Source organism: Miniopterus natalensis, chromosome 7 (assembly GCF_054644295.1).
Source record: "Miniopterus natalensis isolate mMinNat1 chromosome 7, mMinNat1.hap1, whole genome shotgun sequence".
Classification (NCBI taxonomy): domain Eukaryota; kingdom Metazoa; phylum Chordata; class Mammalia; order Chiroptera; family Miniopteridae; genus Miniopterus; species Miniopterus natalensis.
In genome coordinates, this window is record NC_142087.1 from 44,904,828 (window position 1) to 44,922,752 (window position 17,925).

The window sequence follows — 17,925 nt, forward strand, 5'->3', positions numbered from 1 at the left end:
AAGAACACAAATGCTTAATTATTACTAATTTGGAAAAAAAGTATAAAAGAAAAATCACTTTTTACTCCCATTACTCGTAGATAACATTTTAGGATATTTCCTTTTGTGAATGTTTTTAAAATTTGATTCACTATTTTATCTTTTAATTACAGTTGACAAAATATTGTTAGTTTCAGGTGTACAGCATAGTGATTAGACATTTATATACCTTATGAAGTGATCACCCCAATAAGTCTAGTACCCATCTGACCCCATATATAATATTACAATATTATTGACTGTATTCCCTATGCTATATTTTACACCCTGTGACGGCTTTTATAACTGGTAATTTGTACTTCATAATTCCTTCACCTTTTTCACCCATCCCCAACCCCCCCTTCCATCTCACAGCTATCAAAATGTTCTGTGATTCTATGAGTTTGCTTCTGTTTTGTTTGTTTATTTTGTTTTTTGGATTCCACATATAAGTGAAATCATATGGTATTTGCCTTTCTCTGTCTGACTTATTTCATGTAGCATAATACCCTCTGGGTCCATCCATGTTGTTGAAACGGCATGGTTTCACTCTGTTTGTGGCTGAGTCATCTTGCATTGTATGTATGCACCGCATCTTTGCCAGTTCCTCTATCAGTGGACACTTGCACTGCTTCCATGTCTTGGCTACTGTAAATAATGCTGCAGTGAACATAGAGGTGCATGTATGTTTTTCAAATTAGTGTTTTAAATTTCTGATAACTACCCAGAGGTAGAATAACTGGGTCTTACAGTAGTTGTAATTTTGATGTAGCCATGGGAGGAGGGGAGCACAGCGCCTGCCTGCTCTGCCATCGTGACCGGGCGTCTGTGATTGTTTTTACATAGTTTGTTATACTGCACATGTTACTTCGTATATCATGGCAGTTAACTGGTTTATTGCATGATGACTATGCACCGAGGTTCAACCTAGGCATTTTAGACACATTTTTGGTTTACTTATTATATTCATAGAAGGTGGTATAATGGCATCAGATTCTCAAAATGAAAACACGTTCTGAGTTAGCATATCTTTCTCATGTTTGCACAGCCAGTCTGTGATCAAGTTGAGATATTTAACTCAGGGCCATTTTCTAGAGCCCATGCTTTGTCAAACACACGAGTAAGCATTTCCTTAGTTATTACATATTTGGGAGGTAAAACAGTAATTTGCTGGATGAATATATCGTCATTTGTCTAACAGTCTTTATTCTTCAACATACTAGTATTATTTCTTGATACTATGTATAATACAATGAACATCTTTGTGGAGAAATATTTTTCTTCATTTAATATTTTTAGGGTAGATTCTTAGAAATATTTTTAAGTCTCCGGATAGATTTAAAAATAGATATAGAACTTTCCAAAAGGTTTGCACCAGTTTCATTTCCATCAGTCACTGCAAATGTTATGTTGTATATTTGAATGCATGTGGACAAAGTAATATGTCAACCAAGCTTCTTCAGAAAAAAATTCCATTTGAAAGTATTTTATTTTTTCTTAAATAATTTATTTTGACTTTACTTCACAAAATATAACGGATATTTGTTGCTGAAACATTTAGCTGTCTCTAAATACCAGCTTCTATATCATATAGAACTTTAGCATGACATTCACACTGCCCTGCTCAGCCGTAGCTTAATGAAGTCCACAGTTTAAGATATACACTGACACCGATTTGTATTTTCTTAAGCTCAGGTTTTTTCATAAATTGTGAGTATTTTATATTATGCAACTTATTCAACTTTAATATGTATTTGATATCACTTTTTTCTTCTCAAAAATTATGACTTCCTTATCATCCTTGGACTAGGGTCTAGTGTTTCTTTTTTTCTCTCTCTCCCTTTGTCCCTCCCTTTCTCCCTTCCCTCCCTCCTTCCCTTCTTTATTTTATTGTGGGGGTTTTTTTGGTAGCAGGAAGGCAGATGGTATACGGAGAGGAACAGAGGAACGGCTATGTGTGTTAAAACAACAGTAAAACTGAACAAACAAACCCTTATGTATCTGTAGCTTTATTTGATACTTTAATAAAACTATCGAAGCAGGAAATACCTCCTCCAGGTCTTATTTGGAATCATAACAGATGATTATAAAATTTAACAGACTTACACTGGAAACAGGACCAGTAGAAAGAGATAATGAAAGTGTATGAAAGGACAACACCATCTTGCTCATTGGGCCGTGTTTATTTGATACCTGTTTATTTTTGTCTGTAGTGTAGCTTTCCCAGATATCATCACAACATCTTTAATCTGCCAAAAGAAAACTTTATTCTGTTGTTGAGCAGAATCTTTTGTAGATTTTACCGCTTCTCTTGAGAGTCTTTGATGGCTTCTTGGCACCTGGTGGTCGATTCCAAGGTTGTTTTCTTTTTTTTCTTTTTTTAAAAAATATATCTTTATTGATTTCAGAGAGAGGAAAGGAGAGGGAGAGAGAGAGACAGAAACATCAATGATGAGAGTCATTGATCGAGCCCAAAACCTGGGCATGTGCCCTGACCGAGAATCGAACCCCGATCTCCTGGATCCTAGGCCGACGCTCAACCGCTGAGCCACGCCTGGCCGGGCTCCAAGGCCGTTTTCTGATAAGATGCAAGGCCACATCACAGGCGGTTAAGTAAACGGGGAGACATGCCAGCGGCCGAGAGCAAACATTGCTGCACACACAGGAGCTGCCGCTCCCGGGCCTGGCATCCCTCCAGGCCCGGGGGTGCCCCCGAGGCCCCAATCTCAAGGGTGGGTGCATGCAAACACAAGTTTGAGCAGAAGACTGGATCAGTTCCAAACACTCGAAGTCAGTCATAAACTAAATGACTGTGATGATCAGCGTTTTTAGAGACATGCTGGCCTTTAGATGAAAAGTTCCCCAATCATGCTTTGACTTGTGTCTCAAAGGTAAGAATAGAGCCTTTCTATGAAATTCTCCACTGCTGTCTTCTGATAAAGGAAACAAGCACATTTATTTTCCTTAATGAAAGCAGTTTTTATGGGCTCAGGTTGCTGCTGATCTTATATCTGGTAATTTTTTTGAACCTATGGAGGAAGGTCCCTCAGATGAGACACCATGAAGTGCGCATTTTGTAGGAGATGGGTGGTTGGTTTATTAAACAGATAAGTATTGGTGGCCAGGTCGTGTCCTCTCTGGTCAGGGCTGTGGCACTTGGCAGAAATGGGGTTCCCACTCAGGGAGCTTCCATTTATTAAAAAACATGAAATAAATATTAAATAGTAAGGGCTCTGCAGAAAATTTAAATATAGAGATGCAATAGAGAGTGATTGGAGAATTATTAATATATTGTCTTTTAAGAAAGCTAGAGAAGAGGAAACCAAAGTTGGCAAGTAGCCTTTTTTTAGATACCATAAAATACAATGTTAGAGGATGACTTTGTGAGTAAAATTCCAGCCATTTACCCGCTTTTCATCACCATTTATTATTGTTGCAGTGTTTCTTTCTGGCAGCCAAACTGGACTGTGTAGGCTCCCTGAAGACCACAGTGTCCTTGTTCATCTTTGTATCCTGTGTGTAGCATGGTGCCTGCTGTATACTTTGTGTTCAGTGAATATATTTTGAGTGGGTGAATGAAACAAAACTAGATTTATTGGAATTTTTCTTAGAGCACCATGTATAGAAGAGGTCATTTTTCATTTACTTTTTTTTAAACTGCAGAACATTGTCTGGTTATGGCTTGTGTATGAGTTTAAAATTAAATATCCCGGTTTTTAAAAAAAATTTATAGTTGTCTTTCAGATAACTTTGTTGATGGAGGTAAGGAGCATCCTGGAAAACCATCCGTGATTTCTTTGACTTTGATAGTAAGTTGTATTGCTTTTGTTGGGCCTGATTTCTTAGTCACTCTCCTAGTCTCATTTGGCTTGCATAGGGCCCACACTTTAACCCTTCACTGAGCAGGCTTCAAGTCAGCTGTGCCCTGGGGGAAGCTACTTTAAAATTAGAAATGTATCGTGGAATTAGATGTGGAGCAGTTGGGTGAATGGACCCAGGTAGGTGACTCTCAGGCCTGTGGTGAGGATGATACTTAGTGAATGCGATACATCTACTGGATTCCTGTGGAAGTAATTTAACGTTCTAGAAAGACCACAGATGGTGAACTTTATATTACAACCTGATTAGTAACATGCTTCAAAAGGGAATGTTGTCCAGTCATATATGAGATCTCTAGGGATACTGTATGTAATACATAAGGGAAGCAATTGTACTTTTTCACTAAGATGCTTTCAGAATAACTAGGTTTTCCCTTTTGAAAAATATTCTTAAGAACTATTATAAATCATGCCAAGAAAAACCCTTTACATGAACCTTTCCCACATTTTATTTTCTTTGGCTACCACCTGAGGGATGGGTCACTTTTCTTAGGGCTTGAGTTTTTCCTATAGCAGTTCGGAGGAAATATCCTTTCCTACATGTGGCAGATGCTCTTTTACAAATGTTTGTTGAATGAATGCTGAAAAACCAAGGTGCTGACACATCTCTCTTCTCCCTTATGCTCACAGTTGGACTAGAGATAAATCTTTCAGTCTTTTTGGTTGGTGAGTGGGAAGAACTTTTATGCTCTTTGGCACTGGCAGGCCGGACATTGTCTGTATTATTGCTGTAAGATCTTCAAGTTAAGTTTGAGGCCTCCAAGTAGCTCACCATAGTAGTTTCCCATTTCTGAGTGCTGTTAAAAAGTAAGCTCAGTATATTTGGAAAGCATAAGATTTATTTGAGCCTTCTGCAATAAATTACCTCTCGATTGGTAACACAGTGAGCCAGCCATCCAGAACCACAAGTACAAGTGCAGGGAAAGCTACATTCCATGTCCTGTGAAATTTAAACATTTCAAGGCTTTATCTGTTTAGTGCTGACTTTGGCTTGTTTTTAACTCAGCTTTCATTAAACTCTTTATTATAAAGCTTTTTATTTTTCTTAGCAGGGTGGGGAGGAATCAGCTAGGCATAAAAAAGATTGCACTATTAAAAATGAAAAAAAGAGAACTAGTTCAAATAGCAAGATACTGGTTCTATTTGATATCCTACTGCCCTTCTTTTTTCTTTTTACTTTGAAAAGGGTGTGTTTAAAATCTTATATATACTAGTTATATAAGTAATACCCAAATTATTTGCATTTATTTTTGTGTGTGTGTTTTTTATCGTCACCTGAGGATTTTTGTTGCTTTTGTTTTTTTGAAGAGAGAGGGGAAGGTGGTGGTGCGGGGGGAGCATCAACATGAGAGAGAAACATCTATCAGTTTTCTTCCATACTCGCCCTGACTGGGGATTGAACCTGCATCCTTTTTGGTGTTTGAGACATGACACTCCAACCAACTGAGCCATCCAGCCAGGACTCATTTGCATTTGTTTTTGAAAAACAATCAAAGACTGTTTGGAGGAGTAACCTCACCTAAGTGTCTCTTCTGTTGGGGCAATTTCTTTATTAGCCTTGTGTTAACGGCCTCAGCTTGGCACTAAGTGAATAATTCACTTCCATGGAGCCAGCTTTGGCTGTTTTGCTATTGAATTGCCCCATTATTCCGTTTGGTTGGCTGGATGATATATTCTGTTGGGAAATTGTATCAAAGCAACAACTAAACCACAAGGAGTATTTAGAACAAGTAAATTGATTTAAATGATGCATTATTCTCTCTAAAATTAGGTGTCTAAATGTAGGGAGAATGTCTCTGGTGACATTGAGACAGAAATGATTAGTGCAGTTTTAGTCGTGATTGTTTATCTTCCCAATTACTTGTCACTGAACACATCACCTTTAATGTTATTGCTTCTTACGACAAATACTTTTTTTTTTTTATTGATCATATGTAGTGGAACAGCGTATACAAAGAATATTTGCTTTTACATTAAATTTGGTCAGGCATTTTTCTAGGTCATAATATTCCATCTGATGAATTTATGAGGCATTTAGCCTGTTGTAGACATTTTTCCATTTAAAAAAAATTTTAATTTAAATTTTAAAGTTTACCATATTAACTATTTTTAAATATATATATTTTTTATTGATTTCAGAAAGAGGAAGGGAGAGGGAGAGACAGAAACACCAGTGATGAGCGAGTCATTGATCGGCTGCCTCCTGCACGCCCCGTGCTGGGGATCAAGCCCGAAACCTGGGTATGTGCCCTGACTGGGAATCCAGCCTCGATGATCTGGATCACAGGTCGATGCTCAACTGCGGAGCCACACTGGCCGGGCCATATTAACCATTCTTAAGAATACAGTTCGATAGTGTTAAGCACGTTCACATTGTTGTGCGGCCAATCTCCAGAACTCTTAACATCTTGCAAAACTAAAACTCCATACCCCTTAAACAGTAACAACTCATTACCCCTGCCCTTTAGCAGCCACCATTCTGCTTCCTGTCTCCCTAAATTTAACTGCTCTGTAGGCATCAGATAAGTGGAATCCTAGTTTTTTTCCTTTTGTGACTGGCTTATTTCACTTAGCACAACATCCTGAAGGTTTATCCATGTTAAAACGTATGTCAGAAGTTCCTTCCTTTTTAAGGCTGAATAATATTCCACTGTATGTATGGGGTGGGCAAAAGGAGGTTTACAGTTGTGACTACACAAAACACAGTGTTTATTCTTGTATTATTATTTATTAATTAATTATTGTACTTCCCATACAAAAAACTTTAAACCTCCTTTTGCCCACCCCTGTATATACCACAGTTTGTTTATCTAGTCATCAGTCTATGGACATGTGGGTTGTCTCCGCCTTTGGGCTGTTGTGGATCATGCTGCTAGAATGTGGATGTACAAGCATCTGCTTGAGTCCTGATTTCATTTATTTCGGCATATACCCATAAGTGGAATCATCATATCACGTGGTACAGTCAGTCCTCCTTATCCACAGTTCCACATCCGTGGATTCAGCCAGCTGCAGATTGAAATATTTGGGGGGGAGGGAATGCTATGTTGTTGCTAACATGTGCTGTGTAGTTGGGCCTATAATGGTTGCATCTGTACTGAACATGTACAGACTTTTCTTCTTGTCATTATTCTCTGAAAAATACAGTATAACAACTATTTACATAGCACTTGTATTAGGCATTATGAGTAATCTAGAGATGATTTAAAATATGTGGGAGAATGTGCGTAGGTTATATATAAACACTATACCATTTTATGTAAGGGACTTGAGCATCCTTGGATTTGGGTACCTTCGCGGGGTCCTGGAACTAATCTCTTGTGCATACCAAGGAACAACTATAATTCTATTTCTAGTTTTTGAGGAACCGGCATACTGTTTTCCATAGCGGCTGCACCATTTCACATTCCTGCCAAGAGTGTGCAAGGGTCCCTTTTCTCCACATCCTTGTCAACACTTGTTTTGTGTTATTTTGGTAGCAGCCATCCTAATGGGTGTGAGGTTTTCATTTGCATTTCCCTAATGACTAGTGGCACTGAACATCTTTTCATGTGCTTATTGGCTGTTTGTGCATTCTCTTTGGAGCAATGTCTGTTCATGTCCTTTGTCCACTTTTTAATTGAGTTTTTTGTTGTTGAGTTGTAGTTCTTGATGTAGTCTGGATATCAACCCCTTGTCAGATATCTGATTTGCAAGCATTTTCTCGCTTTGTGGAATGCCTTTTCACTGTTGATTGTGTCCTTTGATGTGCCAAAGTTTTTTATGTCCATTTATTTATTTTTACTTTTGTTGCTTGTGCTGCTTTTGGTGTCATATAAAAGAAATCATTGCTAAACCCAATGACGTGAAGCTTTTCCTCTATGTGGACAGTTTTTTAAAATTCAGGTTTTACCTATTCTGGATAATGTTGCAGCGAGTGGCTTCATGCCCTCAGCTTTTTTCTTCTATTGGCATTATTGCTTTTAGAAAAAAAAATGAAATACTGAACTAGTTTTATCCCCTTATAGCCCATTTTTTGAGATACTGGGCAGAGCAGAGGATAGCACTTGCTCTGTTAGCAAAGCTGTGTTTCTGAAGGCAAGGCCAGTGGCCTCTAGGGGAGGGTTCCGTGACGCCTGGGTTGGTGATTGTATGACATTAACTCCCACGGTCCTTTGGGCCTGTGGTTTTTCAAACAGGATGGGTCACAGGAAAGAAAGACACCGCCTCCCGAGGAGCAGCGTTGGCATGTGTGGGATTCGCGCAATTATTCCTTCAGCCTTCAGGCTGGGATCTCAGGGTGGCGGTGAGAGATGAAGATGACTGCCAGGGCCTGATGAGGTTAAGGGGCCCTGGGTTTCCTTTCCAGTAAGTCCAGTCTTCCTCACAGCTGAAGGGGAGAAAAGTCATTTTGGAGAATTCTAGTAAGAACTCAACATTATGTAAATATAGTACATTTTCAGGAAAATCAGAGAAAGGCTTAATAAATTCTAACTATTTGCTATTATGGGGGATAAAATTACATTTGAAATAGCATTTTCAGTTAGGGATTATCTTGTAGTAATTATTTAATGGAAAAATATTCTTTTAGAATCAAATGTATACATTTCCTTCCACTGCATTTCAGGGAACAATACCTTCATCAGTCCAATATTTAATATCCTGGAGAAACGTTTTTAAAATTTCCGTGGCAATGTGAATAAATTTAGAAATAGACAATCAATTGCTTCTTAATATTCTCAACAGTTTTTCTACCTTTGGGAGAGTCATTACACACAGAGAAAAAGTTAGAGCCATTTCATTACTGATGGTTCCTGTTTAAAAAGAAAATTATGGCAGTGACCATTAGGAACCTTCTCATCAAAGGATTTTAAAAGACATCTTTTGGGGAACTTTTTTATATGTTTGTTTTTTAGCTTTTTATTTTGAAAAATAGCCTACATCTTCCAAACTACATAAAGTAATTTAATCAGTTCCCATGTTTCAGTGAGCCAGCTTCAATAATTATCAAGTGATGTCCAACCTTGTTTGTCTATATTTCTCCTCACTTTTAACATTCTTACTTCAAATTATTTTTGAAACAAACCCGTCAGCATATCATTTCATCTGTAAATATTTTCATACACACCCCTAGGAAAAGATTCCTTAAAATGTAGCCATAAGACTGTTGCCATACTTTAAAAAATTAATAGAAATTCACTGATGTAATTAAATACCTATCAGTGATCATTTATTTTATTATTTTTTCTCTTTAACTTTTTCTCTTTTTCATAAGGAAAAACTTACAGTGAAGAATATATAATTATGTAAATACCACAATGTAACTACCTACATCGTGATAAAGTTATAAGATATTTCCAGCGTCCTCCCTTGGACTCCTCAGTTCCCCCAAAGGTACCACTGTTCTGACGTCTGTCATCAAGACTGTGGTTTTAAACTTCAAATAAATGAAATAATTCAGTATATTCTCTTTCGTGTCTGGCTTCTTTCACTCAGCATTAAGTCCATGAGATTAATTCATGTTTTTCATTTAGAAGTGGTTCTTTTTCAGTGCTGTGAATTATTCCATCAAATGAATATGATAGTTATTCGATGTATTCTACTGTTGATGGGCATTTGAATTGCTCCCGGTCTGAGGCTACTATAATAATACTGTGATTAACATACCATACTTGTCTTTTGGGGACATAATTCAGTTTTGTTGTGTATATATGTATACACACTCAGGAATGAAGTACTGGATCATAGAGTAGACATATGTTTAGCTTTAGTAGATACTGCTAAGCATCTACTACTGAGAGTTCCAGTCGACCCACATCCTCACTGATACTTGGTGTTATAAGTATGGCCAATCTGATGAGAGTACAGTGGTGTCTCATTTTGGTTTTAATTTGTATTTCCCTGATAATGAATGCTTTTCATCACTTTCTTTTTTAAATTTTATTTATTGATTTTAGAGAGAAAGGAAAGGAGAGAGATAGAAACATCCATTTGTTCTTCCACTTATTTATGCATTCATTGGTTGATTTTTGTGTGTCCCCTGACCAGGGCAACCTTGCATATCCAGACGATGCCCTAACCAACTCATCTACTCAGCCAGAAGCCAGCACTTTCTAATATGCTTATTGACTTTTAGTTATCCTCTTAGTGAAGTCTCTATTCAAGACTTATGCCCTTTTATTTTTAATTGGGTTGTCAGTCACGTTTTTACTGAGTCATGGGAGTTCTGCACATACTCTGGAGATGAGCACTTTGTTGGATGTTTATTGCAAATATCTTTTCCCCAGTCTGTGATTTGCTTTTTTCAATATCTTATGAGGGAATGGAAATTCTTAATTTTAATTAAGTTTTGATAACAGATAATACAGGTCTTCAGCTTTGTTCTTCAAAGTGTTAACATGTGAGCAAGGAAAGGGACAGGAAGGGGAAGCCCATACCAGTCAGCACTTGACTGAGATGAGTCTGTGTCTGAAGGGCAGAGTCCATGTCATTCATTCCTGCACTGATCCGTGTGTTGAATGCCTGCTATGTGTAAGGCATGACAGTGGGGGTGAGGCAAAAATGGCATTCTGGAGGTGACACTAATAGGCAAATAATGTTATAATATAGCGGGGTGGGCGCCTGCAGGGGCATGTCCATGTAGAGCTGTGGAATGGGAAAGCCAACAGCTCTTCCAGTGCAGAGTGTGGGCGCGAAGACTTCACCGAGTGATGTTAGAGGTGCTGGCTGAGCGAGGTTATGGCTGTGAGTGCTCGGGAGATTCTGCACAAGTGAGTTGACCTAATTTTTTTCTTATAGCATTAGATATCCAATCAAATGGGGTAAACGCGCTACTGTTCACTGTAGAATTTGAGTAGGCATCAAGTAGATGGAACAAAATTTGTAAAATAAGGTCAACATTCCAAATAAATGGAGTTTCTGATCCCCATTCCCCTGTGCACCCCCCCCCACACACACACACTCTCCAAGATTTGACTCAGCAATGCTACCTCTAGAAATTTATCCCAGGAATATATTTGGACTTGCTTCCACAGATATATGTAGAAGGATGTTCATCTGAGCACTGGGTATATATATGTCTGTACAGATGTGTATATACATATAAATGTGTGTGTGCTCCTTCCCGTCTTTCCCCCCCGACCCCCCCAAACACTCACTTTGGACACAAACTGAATTTCCAGTAGGGGATTGACTAAATGCATTGTTATTGCCTTCTTAAAAATAATGACCGATTATTATTTACATAATAAATTGGTAAAGTTATTTTTCTATAAGAAGGCAATTATAACTTGTTTTCCCTTTTAGTACAATTTCTAGAGATCTAATTGTGAATTTAAGGCAGAAAGTCTATATTCTTTACATTGAATCGGTAATGGTTTGATTTGGTTTCATATTTGGCTTACATGTGAAATTGGATAATGACTGTGCATTACAGTGTGGGAGTGACTGACTCCAGGGAGGCATTCTTCAAGTTCCTTGGAAGGGATAAGCAAACTTGCGTGGTCTGGCCCCGTGGCAAAACCCTTTGATCTGCTCTTATTTTATATGTATAACGTTTTGAACATGTTTTGCACTTTAAAAATGAATATTAATCATCTTTATTTGGCCATGTATTTGCACATGTTGGATTGGCTTACTAAGGCAGCCTTTCTTATAATTTGACTTTATTGTTTGCCGGGCTCTGAAAAAGCAGAAGCAGATTCTATCTTGGCAGACAGACCTGTAAACCTCCTTGTGTCTTTAACTTTTCTCTGAGGGTAATTTAATCTGCTTGAAGACCTTAACTTCTCTCCGATTATTAGGACTATGTCATGATCCCTATATAGCAAATGTTTTTAACATAGAAGTTTACAATAAAAATAATTTTATTTTGTTTTCTTAACAGAAATCATAGCCCATTAATGAGTTTTGGAGCCAGCTTTGTCAGTTTTCTGGTAAGTTGATATGGGGAGAGGTACTGGTGTGAAGGAAATGAATATATAATGTATGTTTTTTAGTGACTGCTGGCTATATAGATATACTATTGTGAAAGCTCTTTTAGTGTTTAAAACTGGAGTAAAGTTGCCTTATTAACCAACACCTATAAGATACCTTCTCTCTTAATTTAAAAAATAAAATGCTTATACCTTGTAGAATATTCTAGTTTTCCCAACCAAAATTCATTTAAAATAAAAATGTAATTGAATGATCTTGCCAAAAATTAAAACTGCATTAAATTTTTTTAAAAAATCAGACTTTGAATAATAAAGGTGTGCTCTAAAATTATTGAATAAATGTGGACTGGAAGACAGACTAGCCGAGCAAAGTTTGTCAGTTACTATCTCATTTTCAAATGTAATTTAATATTTAGGAAATGATGGAGTAGGTTTCAAAGTAGGTTTGAAAGTAAATTGGGCAGTGTAGAAAATTGGATGCTTTTATTTTTCAGAAACGTCACATAAACTACTTTCAAACATAATTTTTTTAAAAAACCGTCATGGAATTGTAACAGCACACACAAAGTCATGAGTAGAGGCCAATAGAAGTAAAACAGAAGACGCATTTAGATTCCAGATTTAGAAAGATGTCAGCAAATGGGTGTACTTTACGCAACCACAGGCTCCGGGCCTGCTTCTGGTAGCGTGGATTTTCACTTAAGCTGTTTATTTTGTTATTGCCAGGTAATACAACATAATTTTAAAGGTCTACTTTTCGCAAGAAAACAGAGTTGCCTACCTTAAGGAAAATTGTACTGGGTGGTTTGGGGATTCTAACCTGATGGAGACACAACCAAAAGCTTGGCTGGGTAGAGGAGGTGGGTGGGGAGGGAGGTGCAACAGTGTGATGGGGAGACTTGGGCAAAGGCGGCCGTGGTCTGGTTTGGCTCCTCATGCTGAGGAGGCCTAGAATGCCAAGGTGGAGCGAGCTGAGGGTGATAGGAAACAGAGAGAGCTACATACAGTGACTTCATTTGGTCCTTCCAAGAGCTTGGTGGCCTGGCTCTGCCCCTGTAGCCCATTCACCTCAGAAGCCTCAGTTCTCCTGGTTGAAGAGAGCAGGTTTTCAGTGGAGAAGGGATTGCCACTACGCAAACGTGACCTAAAAGAAATTTCCCCAGATCAGGTGCTTGGAAACAAGCTGTTAGTGGAATTTTTCACTGTGGACAGCATGAGTTCCATATAAGTGAACCCACTGGAATTGCTATCCCCGAAAAGACTAATTTTCGAAGAAAATCTACCAGCTGATGTTTCATTAGTGTTTTTGTGCAGTACTTGATGGAGCCAGCAATCCATGTGGGTAGAACGTACTTTTCAATGAGACTCTGTAATAAAAACCAAATCAGAAATTATTCAGGTTTTTTGTTACTGTGTTTATAACTAAAAAAAAGATGTAGAACAGTGCATGCCAGGGCATTTATTTCCATGTATTTTTTTCATGCTGCTCTAATAGACGTATGTTCTTATTTCACATTGAGATTATAGTGTGTTTTTTAAAAAAAGGAATAGGGTATGATGTAACATTCTGATTCTTTTACTTGCAAAAAATAACTGTTTTTATAGTTTGGAGTTTTGTTGTAATAAATTGACATACATTTGCACACACTTACTGATTCATTCATTCTTTTCTCATTTCTTTCTTGGAAGAATGCCATGATGACATTTGAGGAAGAAAAAATGCAGTTAGCGTGTGATGACTTAAAAACGACAGAAAAGCTGTGCGAGAGCGAGGAGGCCGGAGTGATCGAAACCCTCAAGAATAAAATTAAGAAGAATGTAAGTACCGAGTCTTCCGCTGTGACCCGGGTGCCGCTCATTTAGGCCATTGCTCATTTCCTTGGTTTTGGTATTTAGAATAGGACTGAAAACACTAAATGTTTCTTCAGGCTTTTGGTTGTGTAAAATGTATTTAAAACAAGAGAAGCCCCTCCAGTCATTAGAGCCATTCAGTTCATGTTCCTTTGGTGTCTTAAAATTATCTTCTCCCATAATGGGCCATGTGGCAAAGGCTTTTGTAATGAGGCTTTCGTGTATGTAATTCAGATACGTTGCATTTTGGCCTAATTCAGGAATGCAGGTGTTTACCTACTTTCCCTGGGCCTCACCAACCTTTGGTTACAAATAAAGTCACAATAACATCATCATCCACTTTTTCTGATTCTTCTTTCCCCTTCCAGTGCAAGAGTCCTAGGCTTTGGAGAGGCACCCACCTACCCCTGGTATTTCTGGAGCGCCCAGGGTCTCACATATGTCACATGATTAGCTGACAAGCCAGCCTGTGGGCACAGTCATCCAGACCCACCCATCCTTCCTTCTTCATGTCAGTCCGGGCCGCTTCACCTCTGCTCCTGCCGTGGTGTCCAGGAAGAAGCCACTGATGGGCCAAGAGTCTTGGCTCCTGATGCTCCAGAAGGGTTAGGGTTTTTCTTGGTTCCCCTCTCTCCAAACTTTACATCTTACCAATGACCAAGTCCTGTTGACTCTCTTTCTTAAATACCTTCTAAATTCATCTACTTGTCCCCATCCTCCTGCCATTTTCTGAGGTCCCCCGCCATTCCTCCTTGCCTGAAACAAACCTCACTGGCATTTCTGCCTCTACTCTTACTGTTCTCTAATTCATTCTCCTCAATACAGTCACTAAAATGCAACTAATATGTTGCTGGCTCCATTTTCAGTGTCCCTGTTCCCCACTATTGACACTAAAGTCCAGGCTCCTTGATGTGGCTGACTTGGCATTTACCTTTCCCCTGCCTGGAACGTTTTCCTCCCTCGTGACCTGGTCTGAACTCAGTCTTTTCCCTGGATGTCGTTTCCCCTAAGGACTCTTGCCTGAGCCCCCAGGCCCTGCTGGGCGTGTCTTCTACACGTTCCCGTAGCTCCTTGTCCTTGATCCTGCAGAGCACTTACTACATTATAGTGAAAAGGGCCGCATTCCCTCACTAGACCGTAAGTTTATCTTCTTCAGCATCTAGTACTGTGCCTCGCACATATGTTAATAATTAACATTTGTAATGAATCCTTGCAGTTTAAAAGCATTTTCACATACAGTGGTATCTCATTAGCCTTTCCAACAACACTGCAGAGTAGATGTTATTACAAGCAAGTAAATAGACTGACTTTTGCCTAAGCAAACAGAATGAGTGCTGGGACTAGGTCAGGGACAACTGTGACAGTGATGAATTATGCTAATCCAGAGAAAAGGGAACCGGTCATTCTGTCATGTATATGGTGTATACTATGGTCATATTTGCAAAATTCCTGTCACTTCTTCTATCATTGCGAAAGCATATGAAAGCTACTTTGCTTACTTCGTGTTAAGAATGCAGTTTCTGTTCCAGGGTGATTTTTCTTTATTTAGAAACATTCTTTACCATGAAGACCAACATCTTATAAAAAGTAGGGTTTCTTGGTTTTACTTTTTGCTTATTTTATTTGTTTTTGAGGGCCTGAGATTACTACTGAAGTCCTGAGCACGAATTTCCTGATATACTTAAATGACCTACAATTTAGCAATTTTTAGCGAGGGATAGAAACTATTTTTTAGAGATAATCACCTTAGAGTATGACTTAAATTTCAAGTTCAGCTTGTGATTCAATCAAAGCGAATTTTTAATTCCAGGGTATTCTCTCCTTAACAAAATGTCACCAGTTTCCGACCCTCACATCTCAGTTGCGTGTGCCCAACAAAGGAACCCTAATATCAGTCCTCCCTGAAGGCAGATGGCTACAAAGTGGCTTTTCAGGTTACCTACTTTGGGGAATGTTTTGTACCTTTAGTAATTTTTATTTGGGGTAAGTAAGAACTTCCATAGTTTTGAAAAAAATAAAACCTTGAATTCTGTGTTGACTGTCCTGTTTCCTGTGAACTCAGTTTTTGTCATTTAGAATATTTGCCTTTGAGTTCTAACCTTCAGCATTGTGTTGTTAATAAAGTTAAGCCAGACCTGGTGGCAGTGTAGAACCACCAGGCTCATAGTGTAGATTCGGTGTTGGCTGTTAGTGACTGCCATGCTTCACTGCAGTTATTTTGCACAAGTTAATAGTCGTTTGGAAGGAGTGTTCTGTGCGTGACTTATCAGTGTGTGCTTTCTTCCCACCAAACAGGTTGATGTCCGAAAATCTACCCCGTCTATGGTTGATCGGCTTCAGAGGCAGATAATCATAGCTGACTGTCAAGTTTACCTGGCTGTGCTCTCGTTTGTAAAACAAGAATTGTCAGGTACTCTGAAGCATTCTTTTTTAACAGCTTTCGCTCTTCAGTGTACACAATAAGTAAAACTCTTTCTTTTTTTTTTTTTTTTTTTTTTTTTAAGAACACCTCATATTTCAGTCTTTGAAAGTATGTGGCACCTCTTTGGGGCATGATACAGATTTATCATGTGGGAAATCTGAAACCACAGTTGCTTAAGTTGTGTTCGGTGGATACTTTCAGTACCAAAGTCTTTGTTTATCCTCTTGTCTCAAGATAGTTGTTATTCTTAGAGAAACTACCAGAGCCCTTGACAGACTGGCAGACAGATATTTTCTTGGTGGGAATCAAGTTGTGATAATAACCTTTACAATGAAATATAACTGGTTTAAATTTAAGTTTTTCAGAAAATTGTTAAGTTTCCAGAAGGCCTGAGCACATACTAAGATTTCCTAATATGCTTGATTGACCTACATTTTAACCTTTAGAGAGAGAAACTAATTTCTTAATTAGTTCAAGAGAAGTGTTTTCTCCAATTTTGTAACTTTAATATCTTGAGTGGTGTAGACTCAAGTTGAGTTTCTAATAGCTTGCTATGAGACGGTGCCCAAGATCGACACTAATTCTTTTGCTTATTTGGTTGTGTGTCTCTCTAATACAACAGAAGTCAGAGCCACCAGTAGATAAATTTTACTTGGGGAAAAAGGAAAATTAAAAAGGAAATCAATTAAAATTCACAATCAGAAAAGCATTTTTTTCCCCAAACCTTAAATGAAGAAGTGTACGTTGCTGCTAAGTTATAATATATACTTTTCTTAGTAGACTACCAGAAACTAGATCTCTTCTCGTCTCTGCAGCTCTCTATCTCATACTTGAGGATGAGTCTTCCTAGAAATTATCCTTACCTCCTATGTTCTGTGATTGTACCATGGCCTTTTGCTTTGTTTCAACTATTATTTTTTCTCTTTAATCTTCATCTCAGGATTGTCCCAATAAGTAACTAACTTATGTGGTTGTGGGCTGATAGAGCTTCAGTTTTCTATAATGCAATAATATAAAACCCCCATTTGGAGCTCCATGCTGAGGTGTATGTAAGAGAGCAACAGAACTGTCTGGACCTCTTGAGGGTCAAGACAGGAGCTGCGGTGTTTTCTGTGATCTGTTACTACTTTCTCCAGATACTCAAGGGTATTTTTAAGGAGCTAATTTTAGCCATGAAGAAATTATCTGTTGAGAGAGAGGGCTGAATCAAATGTATTAAAATGTTTGGGAATAAGGGTGAAGGTTATCTGGGCATTCTTTGTATTAATCTTGCAACTCTTCTATAAGTCTGAAAGTACATAGAATTTTAAAGTGAGTATATTTGTCCTTCATTTGTTTATTGGTCCATTCAACAGATAATTATTGAGCACATACATTGTGCTAGGCACTGTTACATGAGCAAACCCCGGCCATGGTCCTTGCCCTCATGAAATTTAGAATCACTAGTTAGTAGTAGTAATTTTTAAAATAATTCTGATTATAAAATTACTAAATATTATTATAGAGAATACGGAAAATAAATACGAGTAAGAAAGGAAGAAAGTCATTGCTAATCTCACCGCTTGGAGAAAATCACTTTTTATTGCTAATGATCTATTTTGTATTTCTGTATATTTCTTCTCCAAAGTTGAATCTATAGTGTTTTGTATCCTACTTTTTCCTCCTAGATTATATTTTACGTACTCTCCCATCACTCAATTTCAAAATGTAACTTTAAGTAATAGCATATTAGTTTATCATGAACATTCTGTAATCGACTTAAACAATTTCTCTTGGAGATTTCAGGTGTTCCGTGCCTTTTGTTGTTGTTACTGGTGAAGCTGAACCTGTTTCGTATTTTAGC

The 17,925-nt window shown here is 38.0% G+C and overlaps 1 protein-coding gene across 1 annotated transcript in view; it reads left to right on the forward strand.

Annotated features, from left to right (window-relative positions):
• The window catches only part of TTC39C (tetratricopeptide repeat domain 39C), a 75,873-nt gene that overhangs the window by 22,375 nt on the left and 35,573 nt on the right, over positions 1 to 17,925 (forward strand). Inside the window, exons 2-4 of the mRNA XM_087819003.1 lie at positions 11,761 to 11,809; positions 13,499 to 13,627; positions 15,956 to 16,070. Of these exons, the coding sequence (XP_087675129.1) occupies positions 11,761 to 11,809; positions 13,499 to 13,627; positions 15,956 to 16,070 (293 nt within the window). The remainder of the gene's footprint in view (positions 1 to 11,760; positions 11,810 to 13,498; positions 13,628 to 15,955; positions 16,071 to 17,925) is intronic.